A 22,464-nucleotide genomic window follows, 5' to 3' on the forward strand; every position below is an offset into this window, starting at 1 on the left:
CACACAGATATACTTACATATCTCACAAACCAAGCTCTAATTACCGTTCTAACTGTATGTATTTGGGGCAAGGCACCATGCTGGAAGCTAGAAGGTCAACACTGAAGAAACCAGTTCTCAAGTAATTTACAGTCTAGAAAGGGAGACCATAGAGGAGGCACAAACATCTCCATGAGGACAAAGAAGGGAGCACGGGTGGGAGGATATGGGAAGGTTTCAGGGTGGCCACATTTGCCCCAGACTTTGAAGTGTGGGTAGGATTTAAATTCTCTATCTCACTGTTTTTCTCTCTGCAGTAGGTCTGACAGTCTCTTCTCACCCTAATATACTCCCGCTCCTTTGGGAGAATCACTAAGAATTAAGACAACCATAGACTAAAATGTATTCATATTTTGGTAATGTAATGAGACATCAAACCAAGCCTAAAGCTACTCTGTGTGTGCGTGTGTGTGTGTGTGTGTGTGTGTGTGTGTGTGCAGTCATGTGTTGTTTCCTGTGACCATTCTAGGGGGCCTCAGTTTGAACAACAGGTATTTTTTAAAAATAAAAATGGTTAATTACATTTATTTAACAATCAAATCAGATTTTAAATTCACTGGACAGGGAATGGATGATGGGGATGGAAGAGGTTAAGAAGGGTAGTTACCCCGGTTTGATAATCCTGTAGGGACAAAGTTTTGCAAAGCAAAATAACTATTTTTCAATGCAAAGAGATTTCCCACTTAAAAAACTGTGTCTGGCTTATGAAAAAAACAAAACTGCAAAGCAATTTATATATTATACATTTTCTCCCCTGGGTTTCATTTTTATCAAATTTTGTTGTTGTTGTTTCATTTTTAAATTGCAGAAGTGGCATCTTAAAAGCACTTTTTCTGGAGCAGCAATTTTCATGGTCATGTGTCCCTGGACCTACGTTTGCAACAAGCCTTTCCTAAGACTTGGAGAACCTATGATAAGCGATATGCCAAAACCTAAATGAGAAGAAGTCGGTTTTCGCAGGGACCAGGTGCCTGTGAAAACTGTCTTAGCTGAGGACCCATTGTGTGGGGATGGCCATCTGAGGCAGTGGCCAGGAGTGGGCAGAGACCCTTGCCTTACCCCCTCACTCAGGGGGACAGTCATGCTGCTTCCAGGCCAAGTCATTAATGTTTGCTTATTTAGAAAGATGTTACCCCCTAGGAATCATTAACTTGTTTCTGAGTTTCTCAGTCTCATCACTTTGGACATTTGGGGCCAGATAATTCTTTGTTGTGGGGGGCTGTCTTGTGAATTGTGACTATCTTATCAATAATTGTAATTAACTGTAATTGTCTTCTCAATCGAAAATTCACATTTCCATTGCTAAATGTCTCAGGAGGGAGAAAGCATATATACATATATACATATACACATACTACACACACATATATACATATACACATACACACACACCCATATATATATATACATATATATCACCTTCATTAGATATATATTGATTTATTTACAAATGATAATCATGAACTACTGGGAGTACTAAGAGTGCAGGTTCTGGAGCATTTATTACTTGGATGCCCTTGGACAAATGACCTAATCTGTTCTGGGCCTTGGCTTCCCCATCTATAAAATCTGGAAAAGAATAATAGCTACTTCATAAGGTTGTTGTGAGGATTTAATTAGACAATCTATGTAAACACTAAGAACAATACTTGGCACAAGCATATGCTTAATAACTATTGCCAGTTATTATGACTCCTTATTAAATGTATTATGTATAGTATAAAACATGCATAAACATAAATTAAAGGAATATATACACATATATATGCATGTGTATACATATATATGTATATGCATGTGTATATATAAATACAGACAGAGAGAGAGAGAGAACGAGAGAGAGCTGATCTTTTCTCTATTTTCTTCCCATAACCCCGTAGATCATCTTGTCCACCTGGTTCGATACCCCTGGTGGAGGCATTGCTCTAACAAGGTCAAAGTCATGGCTTTGATTCCCTTGTAGGCTCCCTAGCTTTGACCCGTCCCACAGATACCAACTTTGAATCTAATATCAACCGTCTGAACAAATGGGGATACTGAGTCAGAGTGAATGTGCTGGATCACCCAAACCCATCGACTGTTCTTAAAAACAGTACACAAGACATTCCAATAACCAAGGGGAAGTCGGTAAGCCCTGGGCACTGTGCGAGGGACCTGAGATTGGGGATCTTTTCCTCACCTGAGACTCATCCCAGCCAGTGAGGTAGATGTTGTAGCTGAGGAAGCCGGCGTTGTCCTTCTCCTGCATCTGGGTCTCCAGCAGCTGCAGCAGGTCTGCAAACCACTCAAAGGCATGTGTGTCCCGGCACAGCCAGTAGAAGTAGATCTGAGAGGGGGACAGACCGTGAAGCAGATTATGTTTCTTTTTTTATTTTTATCTTTTTTTGAAAGATAGTTGATGTATAATATCATATAAGTTACAGGTGTATAATAGAGTGATTCACAATTTGAAAGGTTATGCTCCATTTATAGTTATTATAAAATATTGGCTATATTCCCCATGTTGTACATTATGTCCTCGTAGCTTATTTATTTTACACATGGTCGTTTGCACCTCTTAATCCCCTACCCCTGTCTTGCCCCTCCCCACTTCCCTCTCCTCACTGGTAACCACTAGTTCTTTCTCTGTATCTGTGAGTCAAGCAGATTATATTTAAATAGGGACCTATCAGTATTGAAATATGGATTTCTACCCTCCCCACCCCCACTTTTCCCTGCTGCTCAGAATGCCTGGAAACATGGGTTTTCAGAAAGCTCTAGATATCTGACAAACTAGCTCACATGAACCTGCTCTGGCTTTCACATGGCAGGGCAGAAAATAAATAGCTTGTTCTCAGAAATCCGTAGCTTAAGAAGAAAACATTGGCCCACAACTTTCCCCCTGGGTCTGCTCTTGCCCTCCCAGGATCCCCGGCTTCCCTTGACCCTCCTCTCAGAAAGACCAATAGGATCTAGACGAGCCATGGCTGCCACCGCACTACGTCCCTACCCGCTACTGGCAGACTTCCCTGAGTTCTTAGGGGAAAAAGTAGTCCTACCCACACCTCCTCCACATCGAAAAGAGGGGAAGGGGAGAATGAAAAGTCAAGGTAAGCTCAACGTGCCTGTTAGAGGTTATCTCTACAGCTATTAGAATGACTCAAGCTTTATTAAAGATGTCCTTTATTGGGCAATGAAACCAAACTTACATGTAACCAAAACATCCCCCAGGACTTTATTCTGAGGAGACAGCCATAAGAAAGGAAAAAAGTAAAAGTGTCATGAAAGGACATGTCTCCTGCCCTCCCCCTGCAAATAAATGTGCTGGGGGCTGGAAATGGAATCCATGTCAATATCTAATGTAAGATGATAGAAAAATTATTCTATCCTCTCAATGGAACATGAAAGAATCATCAAAAATGATTATCAGCAAACTTGTGACAACACTGAAAAGTACTATATGTTTTAAAAAGAGCAGGACATGAAATTGTACATACTCAATATATACAGCTTTCTAAAAATATGTAAACATGTTGGAAGAGAATTTACAAAAAGTGTAACTATTGGATTGGGGTTGTGGACACTTTCTATTCCCAACTCTCTTCTGACTTTCCAGTAATGCTACACAAATACAGTATATTTGTACTTTCAATAATAGGCTTGCTTATAGAGAACCACATTTATTTATTTGTTTGTTTGTTTATTTTTTTGGCTGTGCCACGCATGGCTTGCGGGATCTTAGTTCCCGGACCAGGGATCAAACCGGCACCCTTGGCAGTGAAAGCGCTGAGTCCTAACCACTGAACCGCCAGGGAATCCCCAGAAGCACCTTTGACTTATCAAACAGCCCTTTTGTGCAAAGCCTGCCTCTCTGAAACTACCTAGAACTTGTCTCCACTTCCGCCAGTCTCTGCCAGCCTCTGCCCTGAAGGCTCTTTGAGGCTTCACTTGGCAGACTGTGGTGAATGCTCCAAGCCCTCTGAAAAAGAAAAGAACCTACCTTCTTCAGCCTCAGATTGGGGGCTTTATTGCAATACTTGTACCAGATCGACTTGAGAATGGATGCAAAGGGCGTGACCCCGATCCCTGCTCCCACCAACATCACCACCTCATAACTGAACACATCTTCACTGGCAGTGCCGAAGGGCCCGTCAACAGCTATCCTGGAGGGAAGCATGGGGGAGATAGTTACACAGACACCTTGCTCTTCAGAGGAGGATGGGGCACACATTATCACTGCAGGTGTGCGACACGTCACTTCAAACTGGGACAATGTATTGATGTGACACTTTGTTCTGTGAGATAGCTTTCAAGTAACCAACTCGGTGTGAACATCGGGGTTGGAAGTAAGAAGAGGAATTTTTAGCTAACTGAAAACATTTGGTAACTCTCAGGGGTATTTTTTTCATGTCCCCAACCCCGTTCACTCACTACGCACGCGCGCGCGCACGCGCACACACACACACACACACACACACACACACACACACACACACACACAAATGTCTGTGTCTCTTGCCAGGTGAGCCCACACTTGAAATTCCTGCTTACACTGTACATTAAAGTGAGAATTTTCCATGTCATGATATCTTATAAATTTAATATCTCTACTTTTTGTTGGTCTATTCATTGAGTTATTTGACATACTTTTCTTCAGCATCTACTAAGTGCCTGACACCATGTTAGGCGTGTGGGAAGAAAGAGGCCAAGTGAGTAACATCTGGCATTTACCCTCAAATAACGTACACCAATGAAATTTTAAGTATAGCTTTGATTGCAAGTTAATATACCTTGGTCTTGACCCTTACAAATTTATAGGCACTGGGGAATATCCATGATTAATATTTGATTCAAACATTTTATATTTCATATAAGATTTATACATATATGCATAAGCACAGCACACGTATAAAACGGGGAACACCGAGATAGCTCCCTATAGAATCCGTATGTTTCGTCAGACTCAGGAGCTAGTAGAGTGACATTTTTCCTGAACTGATGCACCTTTGTAATAGGCGCTTTGTACTCACTTCGGTAGTTTCCAGGCATCTTGAAACTCCTGCTTATCACAGCCACAAGCTTTGAACAGTCCCTCCGTCCAGTCCCCCACGATGCGGATATGGATGCTAAAGAAGTCTTCCTCGGGGGCAGAGGTCAGGGTGAAAGGGTGCCACTCCAGCCTGGACACCACAGGGCACTTGATGAAAATGTATTGGCCCACCTCCATCTTGAATCCTTTTTTCTTCATCTGTAGCTCGATGGTTTTGAAAGGGTGAGTGACCACCTATGGAACAAAATGTGTCTCTGGAAATGAACCTTTCCCCCAGTACTTGCCTTTTCAGTATCCGTATGGATAAAAGGCTGAGCTAAGATGCCCCACACAGGTCCCTTCTTCAGGGCCAACACAGCAGTTCTTCCAGCAAACCTGCCTCTCACTGGCAACTGCCCTCGCCCATGGCCAACAGTGAGCTGGGGCAGGGATCCAAAGGCCTGGCCCTTGTCCTCACTTTGGGACAACTCCCAGGGGCCATCGCAGCTGCAGCACTTCCTGTAGGATCAGCTGAGGCTGCAGTTGCAACCACTTCGGGCCAGCAATTTCCTTCCCCCAATCCTGCCTTTCTTTTCTTTTACAGGTTCATCTCCTGAGAACATGCCCCGATAAGACTTCTGCATGCAGTTCTCTGTCTCAGAATCTTTGCCAGGGAATCCAACCTAAGACACCAGCTTAATGTGATTTTCTTTTTCTCTAAGAAGACAAGGCAGTTGCTAGAAACAGGAAGAAGAGATGGTTTCCTGCTCAGCCTTCCTATCTCCCCAAGGGATGATCAAGAGCCTTAGCAGCCGGACAGAAGCAGAAGGAGACCCCATTGGCTAATAATATAGCAACATCGCCCAAACCAAGCCTAAGGTGCTGGTCTGTCTTTGTCCCAAGTCCCACCTTGAACCTGCCTGACTCCATGCATTGTTTTTACATTTCTCCCTACCTGGGGAATACACCATCCATCTCTCCCAAAGCCAGGCCCCACCCGCCTATTGCCATCCTCCTTCTCCGTGTACCTGAATGTTCATAACAGCTTTGTTTACAATAGCCAAAAAATTGGAAGCACTCCAAATGTCCATCAACTGGTAAGTTGGTAAATAACAAAATGATTTCATTGTAATATACAAAGTAATATGTTTCTTTGATGATTCCTGAGATCCTAGAGGGACTTTATATGTGCAACTGAAAACAAACCAAGGGACATCAAAGGAAAGAAAAATCAATAGAAACAAAATAGCAGATTCCTAATGTTGACTGATATACACGAGCTTTTCTTTTCACCAGTGAGGAGTAGGACAATAGGAAATCCTTTTAAGAAAAATTGCCAAGCATTTCCAAAAGTTGTGATTCAAATTTAAGTTATATGACAAGGCTGTAACCAACTTCCCTTCATCACTGAAATAAGGAGGTGTAGAGCTTCATTTTGAAACAGAAAATAAAAATGGATGAAAATGAGTTTGAAAATTATGTTGCTCATGTTGCAATTTTGTGTGGTGAGAATGAGTTCCACCATATTGCAATTTTGCTACCACAGGGAACATCGGGATAGAAGGGAATAAAATGCACTAGTGGACAGCGTTGTCACCAGAATACTTTTGGATAGTACCTTGTTTCTTATGTGTGTTTACATGAGAAGAAAATGAATACTTATTTTCTTCACAGGCAAACAAGTTTGCCTTAGAAATAGGCTTAGAGGAAATACTTGTCTGGTTAGTTCATTCTAGTCTAGTACGGGAAATTTTGTGGTGGTTCTTTTTGCTGATCTGTGGGCTTTTTCTCATAGTACAATATAAATATCATAAAAGGAGAACTGTTGTGGCTTCCTATATTTCAAGGTTTCCAATGTCAGCTGGACTAACTTTACTATGACCTTCCATAGATGCCAAGAAAGAAGAGCTAGGGGGGTGGGGTGGAAGATTTTTTGTGTTTTGCAAAAGCAACCCATGGTAAGCTTTTGGTAAATACTTTCTGAACTGAACTGAATTAAATTTTATTTGATAAAAATAGTCCTGTCTGATGTTTCCTGAAACTATAATAAGGCAATTCCGTTTCTATTTATTTAGTTGGATATTTATTTATTTAATGATAAGAAGCAGCATAGACGTGTGGGGAAAAACCACTATATACTTGAAGTTAGCGGATTCAATTCTAAATGCAGTTTAGTTATTAGCTCATTTGAGACTTTGAGTACATTAGCTCTGATACTCTGTGACTGTATACAAAGCACAGAGACCCGCCCTTGGTTCCCTGGTTCTTTTGGCGTCTGAATATTTTAAGGCTCAGTGCATGACCTTTTGAACTCACCTCTTTTGCTTCTTTACTCTTTTTTTTTTTTTTTTTTGCGGTACCCGGGCCTCTCACTGTTGCGGCCTCTCCCGTTGAGGAGCACAGGCTCTGGACGCGCAGGCTCAGCGGCCACGGCTCACGGGCCCAGCCGCTCCGCGGCGTGTGGGATCCTCCCGGACCGGGGCACGAACCCACGTCCCCTGCATCGTCAGGCGGACCCTCAACCACTGTGCCACCAGGGAAGCCCTGCTTCTTTACTCTTAACTAATCACATCATCTCTCTATGCTCCTCCCTTCTACATACACACACACACACACACACACACACACACACACACACACACACACACACACACACGGATTCATTTACACAAAACATTTGGGTTCACTTTTCAACAGAAAATGTTAACTTCTAGTCTCCCCAATTAAAAGGCCCAATCGGCTTCCCTGGTGGCGCAGTGGTTGAGAGTCCTCCTGCTGATGCAGGGGACACGGGTTCGTGCCCCAGTCCGGGAGGATCCCACATGCCGCGGAGCGGCTGGGCCCGTGGGCCATGGCCGCTGGGCCTGCGCATCCGGAGCCTGTGCTCCGCAACGGGAGAGGCCGCGACAGTGAGAGGCCCGCGTACCGCAAAAAAAAAAAAAAAAAAAAGGCCCAATCATTTGATTATCAAGCTAGGTACATTGAAACAAACTGTAGGTCATCTCTCTGCCCTAAGTTTAATCAAAATAAACTGAGTAAAAGTGAGATCTGACAATGATATAGAGAACTTGGATAGACTTGTCCATGATATAGTTAGATAGTATTAGTAATTCCTAACCCAGCCAATACCTTGGTGATGACCACCTTCTGTTGAGATCGCCAAAACCGTACCAACCTCTCACAGAGATACAGGAACATGGGACCCACTATCCATTTCCAAGTCTGTAATCAGAGCAAACAATGAAAAAAGGATGTGTTAAGGGGCGGTAGTTGATAAAAGATTCATGGGGACAAAACATTTTAGAAGTTCACCTTTTTTGGTTTGTTTAAATATTCCATGATAGACTAGTAAATTTCTTCTAAAATATCTAAAGTTAAAATAAATTTTTGAGCCAGTAAAAATGAACATTCTCCTTGCCCACATTGGGGAACTATATCTACAGTATGGAACTTTCCCAAGAGGAACTGCCCACAAGAATGGGATTTCCTCCTATTGTCGCAATAGGAGTTGCAATAACCCTACAGCAGAGTAAGGTTGGTTTCAGAATTAACATTTCTCTAAAGGATAGCATTTCAACAACATCATATTTTTAATGCAACGTTGCAATTACTTTCTCTTGGTCACGTAGCCAAAGCTTCATTCTTTGCAACATGAGAAATTCCACACTAGAATTTAGCTCTTCCTCCAATATCCTGGCAAGTTCTAGGAGCTATGCAATGTACTTTCTCTAGGGTGCTCTCTTGTCAGAATCTGCAGTGTTTCAGAACACTGGAATTACCCCGTGGCACTACTGGCTATACAAAAACATTTAGGCCAAACAGATCCATCCTGGGATTCAGTCAGTTAGGTTCCTAGATGAGTATCTGAAGTAGCAAAGAATTTTAGAAGTCGATATCATCTAAAATACAACATTCCAGAAGGGATTCCAAGAGGGAAAAAAAATCCCAGAGTGCTTCCCATAGTCTCGCCTATGATCTTTCTATGAAAAATTTTAAGAAAGTTATTGTTGGAAGTTGAGAGCACCCAAATGTCCCTATCTCCAGCCTAAGTTGAAGAATATCTGCCCGGAAGTCATAAATGCTCTGCTACTGGCCTTCATTTTCATGGGACAGTTTTTTCAAACGGTCTAGCATCATCCATCTATGTCCTGGCTGCCACCTGGGGCCCCATTGAATGGAGCCAGGTCTTGGACATCACTTCTAATCTCCCCAGAAACCCAGGAGCTCCTCTGAGGTAGATGCCTGTGAAGGTAGCAGCGCTCTGACTTAGCTGTCTTCAAGGAAATGTGCCTTCCCCAGCTCATAAGAGGACCTGCAATAGAGTTCCCTTTTAATCCTTTCTATTGATGTCTGCATGTAGTGGGGGTAGTTCACTGATGTGTCTGCTTGCTTTCATTAATGAGCAAGGATGCTGAAAGATGTTGAGTCTGCAGACAGCATGCTGTTTCTAGAGGAAGAGTACTCCTATATTATGAGAGTCAGAAAAAAGGAAGGAGAAAATGGGATGGGAAATTTGCCTTTATATTATACTGTGCTTAAGGACAAAATAATCATCCTGTTCAGAAGCCCTGTACAAAAGTTGATTTTTGCTTAGTTTTATACCAATGGCTAGCATAATAACCAATAAAGTATATTGCTTGCCAATGGGGGAAAAGGTATGAAGATCACATCGTCCACTGCTCACTCATGGAACGGAGATATTGAGAATAAACAAAACGGAGTTCTTCAGAGCTCCCAACAAAAGGTAAATATTTCAGCATCTTTTCCCTTGGTCATCCTTGCCACACTCCTGCTCTACCATGAAGTGCCGATGGCATGACCCTGGCTCTGCAGCCTCCTTTATGCCTCATAGACGGGACCTCCTGATACCTAATGGCAGCCCTATGTGCCACCTCACAAATTTCCTTCCCAGCTCTGAAAGCTGTATAGAAAGTCCTACTTCCTGGAATCTGAAGAGGCTCCTGCCTCCTTATAAATCGTAATCTGAGCTTTCCAACTCGGCTCAGGATGGAATCCCTCTGAAAGTCATTAACTGGTATTATTGTGGCCATCACAACCAGAAGAGAAGAGGTAGAACTCCTTGAACCCAAAAGCACTTTAAAAAACAATACTTTTCCAAGTTTTAGATCAGGATGTTCATAACAGACTAATGTAAAGCTTACTTTTCAAGAACTAATTCTAGACAATAAGCATAGCAGAAAAACACTGGATACTTATAACATCCTAGCAGTTCCGTGACATTCATAACGGACAACTCTATGACATTTGTATCTCTTTCTTAGACACAGTTTGAAGATTGTTGGTAATGAAACTATAATAGCTACAATGAATTGTACATACCATAGGAGGGTTCCCAGAGAACTCTGGGATTGGGCAGTCCTTTATTTTTCCCCATTGTGAGATGTTTTGATAACATTCTCTTGGCTTGTGTTTCAACAAACTCTCTGCGGTCTGCCCACGTACAATTCGCCTGAGGAGGAAATGTAAGTCCAGACCATTTAGAAACAAGAGATTAAATTCTTAGTTTTCTGAGATTCTGACATATTTTTATTAGTATTCTCATATGGTTCCTATACTTTTCACTTAAAAGTAATACTTCTTGCCCCCTCCAAATAGATTAGAGGAAGGGAAAGAAAATTCATGATCTTTAGCAATAGAAAAAAAAAATGGGGACTTCCCTGGCGATCCAGTGGTTAAGATTCCACGCTTCCACTGCAGGGGTTGTGGGTTCGATCCCTGGTCGGGGAACTGAGATCCCACATCCCACATGCCTGCAACTTTTGGCTACACATGCCATGTAGCCAAAAAAAAAAGAAAAAGAAAAAAAATATGTACAGTGGCACAAAGGATATTTATATGTAACATTATAGAGGGTAAGTTTTGGATCATCAGTACATGTTTTCTGAAAGGCAACATTTGTGCTTCTGTTTCAAGTATTATTCTCATTTATAAACAAACAAATAAAAAGAGAAAAACTGCAAATCCAACAGAGCAACCGCGGGCCCATACAGTACCATTGTGCAAAATTAGAACAAGATGCCCCCTCTTTGAGGACAGCTCTAGAGGCGAGAGCTTGGCCAGCAGAGCATGGGCTAATTTCTTTCCCCTTGGCCAGGCACCCTTATGTAGTTGACAACCCATACAACCATATACAGTAGCCCTGAGGCTTAGTACAAATCTTTTATTTGTTGTTTCAAAATTGTCTAAATTCAACCAAAACGTTGAAATCCACTCAAGACGACTTAATTTTGTAGAGATTATGCCATTCTCACAGACATCAATGCTGCTGGTGTGTCCCTTGAAGTGCTCGGAGCCCATTCACTTCAATTCAATAAATATTAATTGAGCAACTACTAAAACATAAGACAATGCAGGTTGAGTGGGAACAGAGGGAGGGAGGCACAAAGTTAAGTCATGTCCCTGACCTGAAGGAACATAAATGACAAGGTCGTCAGAATATATAATAAGAAGAGACACAGAAGGCCCTTTGCTTGGGGGACCTAAAAGTTTGTTTGGGGGACCTAAAATTTATTATGCCAGTTGGTATATTCAGAGGATGTTTTAATTCAAGGTCATTAACCATCGCTTTCTATCCCTAGGTCTTGGGGAAGAGAATTACCATGTATTGAGCATCTATCACATGCCAAGCCTGGGAAAGCCACTGTACACAAATTATTTCAGGTAATTCTCATAACAGGCCTGAAATGTAAGTATTAGTACTCTCATTTTATGTATGAGGACACCAAGGCTTAGAGAGACCAGGTAACTAGAAGCAGAATGATTTGGTGAAAGCAATTCTGGACCCAAGCCAGACAGCCTTGGTTTCACATCCCGCGTCCACCCCTTGCTAATTTGGTGGCCTTAGGCAAGTTATTTAACTTCTTTTGAGCCTCAGTTTCTTCAGCTATAAGATAGGTATAAGTGCCTCATTAAAAGTTCGTTTTAGTAATCAACTGGCAGGATGCATATAAAACGCCAGACACAAAGTCAGCGTCCAACAAATGATAACTATTAAAGTTCTTAATGTTCAAGTTTACTTGGGGAGTAAGTGATAGAAAAAAAATCGGATTTTCTCCTCTTCTCAATGCCAGGACCGGAAGTCAGTTTTAATCCCAGTTCAGCTGCTACCTAGCCAGGAGACCGAGCAACCAGCCAACCAGCATAAGTAGCAGATTCTCCTCAGATGGAGAACGGGGTACATATATCTCCTCTGCCGGCTCCAGAGGAAAATACATATCTATGAAACTATACAAACGTAAAGTGGTGGAATTACTAAGCTAGAGAGGGGAAGAAATTCAGTTTTGTTTTTTTTTCTCTAGGATTTTCTGAAACAGCTGGATGATGACCGAGTCCCATTTAAAGATACTCAAATGCTTTTAGGAGAGTTAAGAGAGTCTTTGTCTACACAGATTTTTCAGTGCTTAGAAAGAGATGACCAGGCGTCAGGGTCAGCAAGTTGATCAAGAATGCACTTGAGGACAGGGAACAATATTCAGTATCCTGTACTAACCTATAATGGAAAAGAATATGAAAAAGAATGGATATGTATAACTGAGTCACTTTGCTGTACACCTGAAACTAACATAACATTGTACATCAACTATACTTCAATAAAATAAATTTAAAAAAAGAATGCACATGAGGGGTTGCCACAGGCTGCTTCTCTCCACTCTTCCCCTTTTTAGGTCTCAGCCACTTCTAGGCTGACTTGACTCAGACCAGAGTCATTGAGCCTTGACACCTACTTCCTCCACCCTTAGTTATCTGGGGCCCCATACCCACCGGGGAACTTCCCAGGTCTGCTTTTTGCGTGCAGGTGGGAGAATCAGCTAGTGTGAAAGAGTAGAAAAAGGAAGCCTGGTATGAAAGAAGGGTCCCAATAAGGCAAACTCTCCCAGCCACACATCCAGGCACCGTGTGTCTCTATGAGAGCATTCATCATGGCCTGCCTTAGCCCATCCGGTCTCCAACCCCAGCTATGCCACGGATAAACTGGTAGTGGCTTGGCTACACACTTTACCTTTTTTGGTCTGTTTCCTTGTCTACAATTTCCCCTGGAAATGGGGATAGTAAGGGCATCTCTACCTTTTGGAGATTAAAAGAAACATTTCATGTCTGTAACAAATGCTCAGTAGAAGCTAGCTTTCCCCATTATTATGTTAGGATGCTTGAAGGCAATAACCGTGTATTTCTCCTAGTATTCCCCACAGTGCCTGAGATAGGTCCTCATACACAGTAGGCAATCAGTGAATGATTGGCTTGAATCAAAACTCATTGAACGGGGACTTCCCTGGAGGCTCAGTGGATAAGAATCTGCCTGCCAATTCAGGGGACACGGGTTCGAGCCCTGGTCCAGGAAGATCCCACATGCCGTGGAGCAACTAAGTCCGTGTACCACAACTACTGAGCTTGCGCTCTAGAGCCCGCGAGCCACAACTACTGAAGCCCTGAGCCCTACAGCCCGTGCTCCACAACGAGAGAAGCCACCGACTGCAATGAGAAGCCCGCACACTGCAAGGAAGAGTCGCTCCCGCTCGCCACGACTAGAGAAAGCCCACGTGCAGCAACGAAGACCCAACATAGCCAAAAATAAATAAAATTAAACAAACAAAAAAACTCATTGAATGACAGCAAACCTTTCACCTGATTAATCATTAACCTCTCTGGTTTGGGAGCTTGTCTAATTTTCTAGGGATTAAGCCACAGGAAACATCATTGGAGACATCCAAGACCCTGCCAGCACTCTCAGCGTGCTTTCTATATGCTTGCAAAGATATTCAAAACTTTGGTGTATTTTTCCAGCTTGCTATAAATAACCGCACTATGAATAGTTATGAGTCGGGTACCAGAAACTAAAGTGGTGCTGAGTGGTTTCTATCAAAGTGACTTCTGTTTTCCCCTCATATTCCCTCAGCAGACAGGCTAAGGTCACACAAAGACAGGGAGGTCACTGTGCCTCTAACAGAGCATCACATCTGGAAACTGAGGGACATAAAATACTTGGTCTTGGAGTTTAAATACTCACTCAGCTCCATGGATGGCGAGACCAATGAAGAAGATCACAAAGAGATGGTGTGTGTACCAAAACACTTCAAAGTAAGACCTCCTGATGGTTTTGGTGGAGGAGGTGATAATTAATATGAGGCAGAGTGTGATGACAACTCCAGTGATGCCTGCCAACCGAGTCACAGCCACGTACAGGCCTCCTTCAGGATTCTGTAAAACACACACACACACATTATTTGTAGGCTCTCAAAAGCAGGGCTACCTATTTATAAAGTGTCCAGTGAATAAGGCAATAGGCATTTTCATCCCCCCTTTAGATTAGCCTAACCATCCCCCCAACAGAGTGGTATAGAATTGGAATAGATATTTCCAAATTTAAAAAAGTCTTACATCTTCTTTACCCATTCATCCGATGATGGACACTTAGGTTGTTTCCATCTCCGTATATACAATGGAATATTACTCAGCCATAAAAAGAAACGAAATTGAGCTATTTGTAATGAGGTGGATAGACCTAGAGTCTGTCATACAGAGTGAAGTAAGTCAGAAAGAGAAAGACAAATACCGTATGCTAACACACATATATGGAATCTAAGAAAAAAATAATGTCATGAAGAACCTAGGGGTAAGACAGGAATAAAGACACAAACCTACTAGAAAATGGACTTGAGGATATGGGGAGGGGGAAGGGTAAGCTGTGACAAAGCGAGAGAGAGGCATGCACATATATACACTACAAAATGTAAGGTAGATAGCTAGTGGGAAGCAGCCGCATAGCACAGGGAGATCAGCTCGGTGCTTTGTGACCACCTGGACGGGTGGGATAGGGAGGGTGGGAGGGAGGGGGACACAAGAGGGAAGAGATATGGGAACATGTGTATATGTATAACTGATTCACTTTGTTATAAAGCAGAAACTAACACACCATTGTAAAGCAATTATACTCCAATAAAGATGTTAAAAAAAAGAAGTCTTACATGGTTGAGGTATCATAGGAAATATCAATTGATACACAGAAAGAGTTCTAAGGGAGTATCAAATAAAGTATCAACTATATGTCCTAAAAGGCTCTGAAGCTCTTTCTCCCTTTGATTTGAAAAGTGTCATAGTGCTTAGTTTGTAAATGTATTCTGTGCATGCCTAACATCTTAGGCTGCGTTCCTCCGAAGCAGATCCTGAGATGAGGATTTAGAAAGAATGTGCTCCAGAAGAAGCTGGTAAGGGGATGGTTAATAGGATAGGAAAGAGGAACAAGTCAGGTAAGAGGACGATCTCGGGCCAAATCTTCAGCCTGATGCTGCAGGGGAACTGTGGAGGGTAAATTACACCTTAGAGTTTATCCTGACTCAAGGCAAGGAAGCTGGGTTTTCATGGCCTGCACCCATCAGTTATTGGTTAAGAGCTGCTCAGCGAGATAGCTATCCAGGCCCTTTCAGATATGGGCAAAGGGACTTTGGGCAAAGGGACTCCAGTAGCCCCAGGGCAGTCCTTTGAGGAGCAAAAGCAAATAGAGGAAATTGAAAGTGAAAGCACACAGAAGGGTAGGGGAGCACAGACATAGTAAAAGTGATCTGAAGAGATCTGGGCACAGCACTGCAGTGTCAGCTCACTCGATATGTTCACACTGCCACCCTTACGTATCATTGTACAATGAACAAGTAAAAGAAAAATTATCCAAGACATTATAGAAAAATAATTTCTATTTTATTTGATGTGGTTTAATTCTGTCCCTAAATAGACCAGGCACACTTTTTTATATCAGCCTGAGGATAATTATTTCTACAAAATCATGGAACTTTTCTTGTAATCTATTCTAAACAGACAAGGAAACATGTTTGGAATTCGGTGTATAGTGAGTGATGTGATTCGGCTATCCTCCCAAACCACTGGGCACATGAAGATGACTTAGAGCTTCTCCCTCTGAGTGTAGAAAGCCTCAGCAGCTGCTGGAAAGGAAAAAGTCCTTGCCTGAGGATTCCCCAAATGGCTGCCCCTGGAGCAATTAGCAGACATAGGCCACCTCTCAGATGTTGTAGGCAAGAAAGAGGAAATGCACTGCTGACAGATGTCAGCTGGTGGCTGACCTGGTATTAACACCTCAGCCAGAGGGTTCCCTATTTCACATAAACAATTTCATAGAACACCAACGTCAGACAAGGTAATTCTGTCACTGTGATGGACTGACACAAAAACGAGACCACTCTGAAATCTTATCTGAGCCAAGACAAAAACATGGGTGACTGCTGCTTCTTGACCTATTACAGATTTAACCCCATTCTTCTGCCTCCTAGAAAAAAAATTATTAAGATACCCAACGCTGGAACTGTCCCCAATTCCTGACCATACCTGATCCAGAGGAAACGCTTGCTTCCTGAAACCCCTCCTGAATCATCTAACACAAGTCCCACAGCAAGCCTTTCTCAACACCCTCCTGAGATGCCCCCAACTTCCTCATAGCGTGAGGTCTCTTTGCTGCAGTAAGTAATAAACCCAACTTTGTTTGACTAGACTATGTTCCTGGCTTTCTTTGACTGTTGGGCATTGCCATGGATAAGCCTGTGTTACTCCAGGCTCCACGTATACACATTCTGATAGGTGACTTTAAGAAACTGGAGAACATCTAGTGACCCTCTACATATGGGATCAGGAGTGTGGGAGACATTTTCTCTGTGGCCACATTCTTAGAACCTACAGAATTGTCCCTCTGATAGTCAACTTTTGTCATTGTTCTGATCAAGTAGAATTCTTCACTCGCTGAAATCTAATCCTCAGTTTTAATGTCTACAGAACATCTGAATCAGGAAATAAGAGGCTTACCTTAATTCTCTGTCGAGCAAAATTGAGGTAAGTTTCACCAGGCTTATCTCCAATGTCAGAGAGTGCTATTGAATAAGGGTCAGAATTGTTGACTCGGGCATTGACACACCACTCCACATTAAATAGGTGTGCAACGGTGTGAATCGCTGAAGAGGGCACAGAAGAGAAACAAAGAGGGTGAAGTGTGTGTACAATTTTATTTGTAGCTGGGTTTCTGGCTGCAGCCCCTGACTCTACGGTAAGTTAGTGGAGATTTGATAAGGATCCCTTCTTACACCACCACCACCACCTTAATAATTATAATAATAACACAAAATATACATAAACACATGAATACTATCATATATACATATGTATATATATATATAAACAATAATAAAAAGAAAGTGTTTAGCTAATAAAGGCTATCTTAAGAAACTCCCAACTTATGGGCTATGGCCTTTGTAGGATTATTGCAAGAAATCCATGAATTACATGTACAACCAAGTATTTAAAAGATGAATGAATAAAAGCTCTCATATGTGGACTAACAAACAATTTTGATGTTAAAAAGTGTATAAAAGGGTGAATACACTGGGATTTTATCAGAAGAGTCTAAGGGGAAAAAGTTTTAAGATCTGAAGGAATAAATCCTAGTGTTGGGATAGCAGAAAGAGGGGTGAATATTTTTTCATAGAACTCATTCAAAAAGTACACATCCAATCACCACCTAATCTACCTGCAAAGGCTGATCCCTTATTTTAAAAATATCTTAGAGGGAACACTCTGGTTCCAAGTTTCCTTTGCAATCTCAAATATCTTAATGAACATACCAGTGTGAAGTGCAATCATCCATGCCACCATTTTATGAAAGGTGAGGTTCCTGTCCAGTTGTCTTCGAATTCTTGTTGAGCAGCACTTTGGATTAAAGGGAAAAGAATGAAATCGTAATTGTTAACAAGAAAGTTTTCTCTGTGCCAGGCATTAGACACATATCATCTCATTTAATTCTTATGACCACCCTAAAAACTACATCATTCTACCCATTTGACAGATGAGAACACTGAGGCTCAGATAGATGTAGTCATCTTCCCAAGGTCAAACAGCCAATAAGTGGCATGGCTGGCTTAACCAATGTTTTAGGTTCTCGTACTATTAACATAAAAAGCCTCTCATGGAATCCATTGCTTAATTGTATAAAATATGAATTTGGACAGAAAACATCTAACTACATAGTTTCTAGTTCAGATTAATTTATTTAATAACGAGGGGATATAGAAATTTTAAAAGGACAGGGCTGCCCTCAAAGACCTGAAAGTCCATGGGGATACAGACAAGTGAACAGTTCTAGAACAAGTGAATAGTTTTAGAAGAGCACCCTTCCAGGACATAGACACTATGAGAGGAGAAAAAAAGTGTCCACCTGCATATGTTGATAGAGACAACATAACAAGGGAGATCATTAACAAAATAATCATAGCAAAAATTATAATAGTACTTACAAAGAACTTGTGCAAGGAGCTGCTTTAAGTGTTTTTTTTTTTATTGTTTTTAAAATTTTTGACCGCACTGTGCAGCACGCAGGATCTTAGTTCCCTGACCAGGGATCGGACCTGCACCCCCTGCAGTGGAAGTGCAGAGTCTTAACCACTGGACCGCCAGAGAAGTCCCTAGGAGTTGCTTTAAGTGTTTTACATGCATCGACTCATTTCATTCTTACATTAATCCTATGTGGGAGGTACCATTATTATCACCACATGACAGATGAGGAAACAAAGGCATAGAGAAGTTACCTTCCCTTAGGTTGCATAGTTAATAAGTGACAGAGCTGAGGTCTAAACCCAGGCTCTCTGATGCCAGAGATATCAACATTCTGATATTTCATACCTTTTATGATTACCTTGGCATTAAAATGGCATTTTGGTCAACTGGTTAGTGTAATTGTCCTACCGACATATGTTAGAAGATGTGGGTTTGAATCTGGATTCATGTCAATGCCCAAAGTAGAGGAAAAAAACAAAACAAAACCTGGTTTCTGGTTGAATCAGACAGAGCTTTGTTCTCTGAAAAGTGGTCAAGTGCTCGCTCTGGATGCTTTGTTTCCAAGGCTAGATGTACTGCCATAGAGATTCAAAAAACTTCTAAGGAGAACAGAGTGAAGTGCAAAAAACCCCAAAAACAAAACAAAAAGCTCAGGTATTTTAAATACCTGGTTCCAAACATATTCAATGTCAATATACGGGTGTTAAATATTTGGCTTATTTATTTTTAATAAAATGTTCTGGTTTTATAGAAAAAATAGAATTGCATAGAAAATTGTGCTTACTCCACTACCTCTGAGTTAGCTACATCTAGGGAGGGCAGGCTGTTTGGATCATGAAAGCAGGTTCCTGGAACTGCAGAAATACCAGTAAGGAAGACACTGAAGACTTCAGAGAAAGGAAAAAACATTTAGGCTTTATTGAGTGACTTCTGTGAGCCAGGCAGTTTACCCATAATCATTGCCTCATTTAATGTAACCAGATAAGTATTACTGTCCTTATTTTACAGATAACAAAACTAAAGCTAACTCTCACATTGGCTGGGATCCAGGACGATTTGTCTTTAAGGTTCATTCCCTTTTCCATCAAACCAAATGTAAAGATACAGTCACTATTATTCTACATGTCTAAAAACCAAGACAAGAAGTTAAGTGAAAGTACTCTATCTGGAAAGTGAGGTTAGAGGGAGTAAGTTTGGGAAGGGAAGGAAACCAATAAAGGGTGTATTAGCACATCAACTACCACTACCATATCTTATCAACGGGCTCTCCGATCAGGGAACTCTGGGAGACTGTGTAGGATACGCCCCCAGAGGTTTGTTACCTGAGGGGTTAGGAAACTTGGGTAGTCTCTACCAACTCCTATCCATCATTGGCTGAGGGCTCTTCCCAGGGCATCAACTCCCTGGCATTTCCGGCTTGTCCCAGGAGAGGGCTGAAAGAAAATCCTCAGGCAGAGAATGACCTGAGCTGGCAGAAGACAGCTGCCCCATGTACTGGAACTGACAGTGCAGAGGGAATACGGGTGGAACCCTACCAGCAGCAGCTACAACAACCTGTTCACCGGTGACTCAGGCTCTCAAAATAAGGGTTTCCTGGTTGAAATCACTTCTTTAACACCTCTGTGGGTGAAGAACTGACTGTCCTGTTTTCTTTTATAGCCTCATTGTCTTTTGTGTTTATTTCAAGCGCCGTACATTGTTTTACTCCTTTGTAGTTTTTACAGTGTTAAGGAAATATCTTTTTCCTGTTTCCTGATTGCTAGGTTCCTCCACAGCTTCGTAGAGTCCTGTGGTAGGCAGAATTGTAAGATGTTTCCCAATGGCCTTATATAATCTCCTCCCCTTGAGTGCGGGTGAGACCTGACCTATAACTATGATAGGATGACACTCCTGTGATTTCGTTACCTTATATGGAAAAAGGGATTTTGCAGAGGTAATTAAAATCCCAAATTGACCTTAAGAGAGAGATGATCTGGGTGGGCCTGACCCAATCACACGAGCCCTTTAAATCTGAGTCTAAAAGTCAGAAATCTTAGGTGCAAGAAGTATTTGATACACTGCTGCTGGCTTGAAGATGGAAGGGGCCACATGGCAAGGAATACACCTCGGATCTGAGAGCAGCCCCAGAGTAACTGTCAGCAAGAGACAGGGACCTTAGTTCTGCAGCTGCCAGGGACTGGATTTTGCCAACAAGAATGAGCTTGAAAGATTTTACCCAGAGTCTGCATATGAGTATTCAGCCCAGTTGACGCCTTGATGTCAGCTTTGTGACACCCTGAGCAAGCAGGATGCTGGACTTCTGCACAGCTGTGAACTAGTAAACGGGAGTTGCTTTAAGCCTCTAAGTTTGTGGAAATTTGTTACACAGAAGTAGATCATTTAATACAGTCCTCATTGGAGTGATAGACGCAACTGGAGTCCCAAGAATGAGAGAATGGGAATTAGTAGGGTCAGAAAGCAATTTGCCATCAGATATATCTGTGCTGGACCCCAGCCCTACCACCTAGCTGTGTGACATTGAACAATATGCTCAGTTTCCAGCTTTCTCACCTATATATTTATCATAATTATTCCCTTGTAGGTCTGTTTCATAGATTCATTGAGAGGTATTTAATAAACACTCGCTTTTCTTTTGGTATCATTATTTAATTTTTCAGCTAGTATGGCATGGCTCCCCAGCTAGAGGGTAAGCATCCTGTGTGCAGAGCAATATATCATGTATTTTTAACAATCCTTACATAACTATTTGGTTAAATGACATTTTCACTGTCCTAGAACCCAAGACAATTATTCTAAACCTATAGAGATGTATTTACCCACATATCTATACATGCCAAACGATTTTCTTTTCTACTTCCAGACAAATTGTTTTGAAACTTTTGGGGGAAAAGATACTTGCTCCTGCATGCTGAATTTGAAGAAAAGGAATGTGGTTTCCTCATGGTCTCTACACTGTCTCCATAGTTCTACCCTTATCATCATCAACATGGATCATCAAAAATATGAAACAATAGATTTCAATGTCTCTTATCAGCTTGAGCAACAAACTGTTAGAGAAAAGTTAACTGAGTGCCAGAAAAATGGAGAGATGTGCTTGGGAAACACAAGGTCCATTCAGTAATAGTCTGATCTTAATACGTGGTTTAAAAAAATGCTATTTAGTATGAAATACATACATTTTATTAGAAGAAAAAACGGAGACTCTTAGTCACTAATGAGTTAGTAGAACTAACTATGGTCCTACCAGGGCACCAATCCCTCATTTTTCCAAGCCACCCTCTATAGTGTGGTCAGGAATGGCAAACACATCCAAAGAGAAGCCGTAAGCCATGATTATACGGGGCTTCCAGATATAATTTCCTCATCATTTCCTGACAAGGTGGCAAGATGGCTGGGTGGGGTAGAAAGGAGGGCTTTGCTGCCTGTGACTGCCCAGGGCTTTTTTCTCCCTCCCTACCATGCAGAAACCATTTTTATGCTTTTGAGTCACTTGTGAATTACCGCCAGCCACCTACCAATTACCCAAGTTGCCATCATGCACAACAGCTTCCTCACCGAACAACTGCTCTTCTTTTTGCCATTGACTTCTAAAGGGAAGTTCCTCTGTTACTGTCAACTAGAGCCTTGCCCAATCTCAATAAGCTAACATTCAAGTGCAAGGGAGATTATTGAGTTATCTCGGCAGCTTGCTATGCTCGATTCAAACTGTGAGAGCAAAAAAATTCAAAGCATTGAGAAATGGAACAAAGAAGTGCATATTTAATGGGGCAAAACATTAGCTTCTGTAACATGAGTGTTATGGAAACTTTAAAGTTCTATTTTATGTACACCTGGTCTCGCCACAGGTGCCATGAATGAATTTGAATTAGATATTTATATGCAGTTTGAGAGAAATTGCAAAAGCCAGCCTTGAATCTACAGAACTCAGGCAAAGAAACTGACAGTAATGTTGAAACCTGGTGGCAGTAGAATATGTGATAAATACGAAGAACACCACTGGATTTGTACAGCACTGCCTATAATTTTGAAATTACATGTTTATCTTCTATCTCTTCCATAAAACTCTAAGCTCC

General features: G+C 41.7%; 1 protein-coding gene across 1 annotated transcript in view; it reads right to left on the reverse strand.

Moving 5' to 3' along the window:
• Window positions 1–22,464, reverse strand: part of LOC132513311 (cytochrome b-245 heavy chain) — a 34,650-nt gene that overhangs the window by 3,640 nt on the left and 8,546 nt on the right. Inside the window, exons 4-11 of the mRNA XM_060137514.1 lie at window positions 17,683–17,767; window positions 16,871–17,016; window positions 14,073–14,263; window positions 10,388–10,517; window positions 8,177–8,269; window positions 5,049–5,302; window positions 4,019–4,181; window positions 2,219–2,365 (exon numbers count right to left, since the gene is read on the reverse strand). Coding sequence (XP_059993497.1) covers window positions 2,219–2,365; window positions 4,019–4,181; window positions 5,049–5,302; window positions 8,177–8,269; window positions 10,388–10,517; window positions 14,073–14,263; window positions 16,871–17,016; window positions 17,683–17,767 — 1,209 coding nt within the window. The remainder of the gene's footprint in view (window positions 1–2,218; window positions 2,366–4,018; window positions 4,182–5,048; window positions 5,303–8,176; window positions 8,270–10,387; window positions 10,518–14,072; window positions 14,264–16,870; window positions 17,017–17,682; window positions 17,768–22,464) is intronic.

The sequence above is a fragment of the Lagenorhynchus albirostris genome, chromosome X, assembly GCF_949774975.1.
Source record: "Lagenorhynchus albirostris chromosome X, mLagAlb1.1, whole genome shotgun sequence".
NCBI lineage: Eukaryota > Metazoa > Chordata > Mammalia > Artiodactyla > Delphinidae > Lagenorhynchus > Lagenorhynchus albirostris.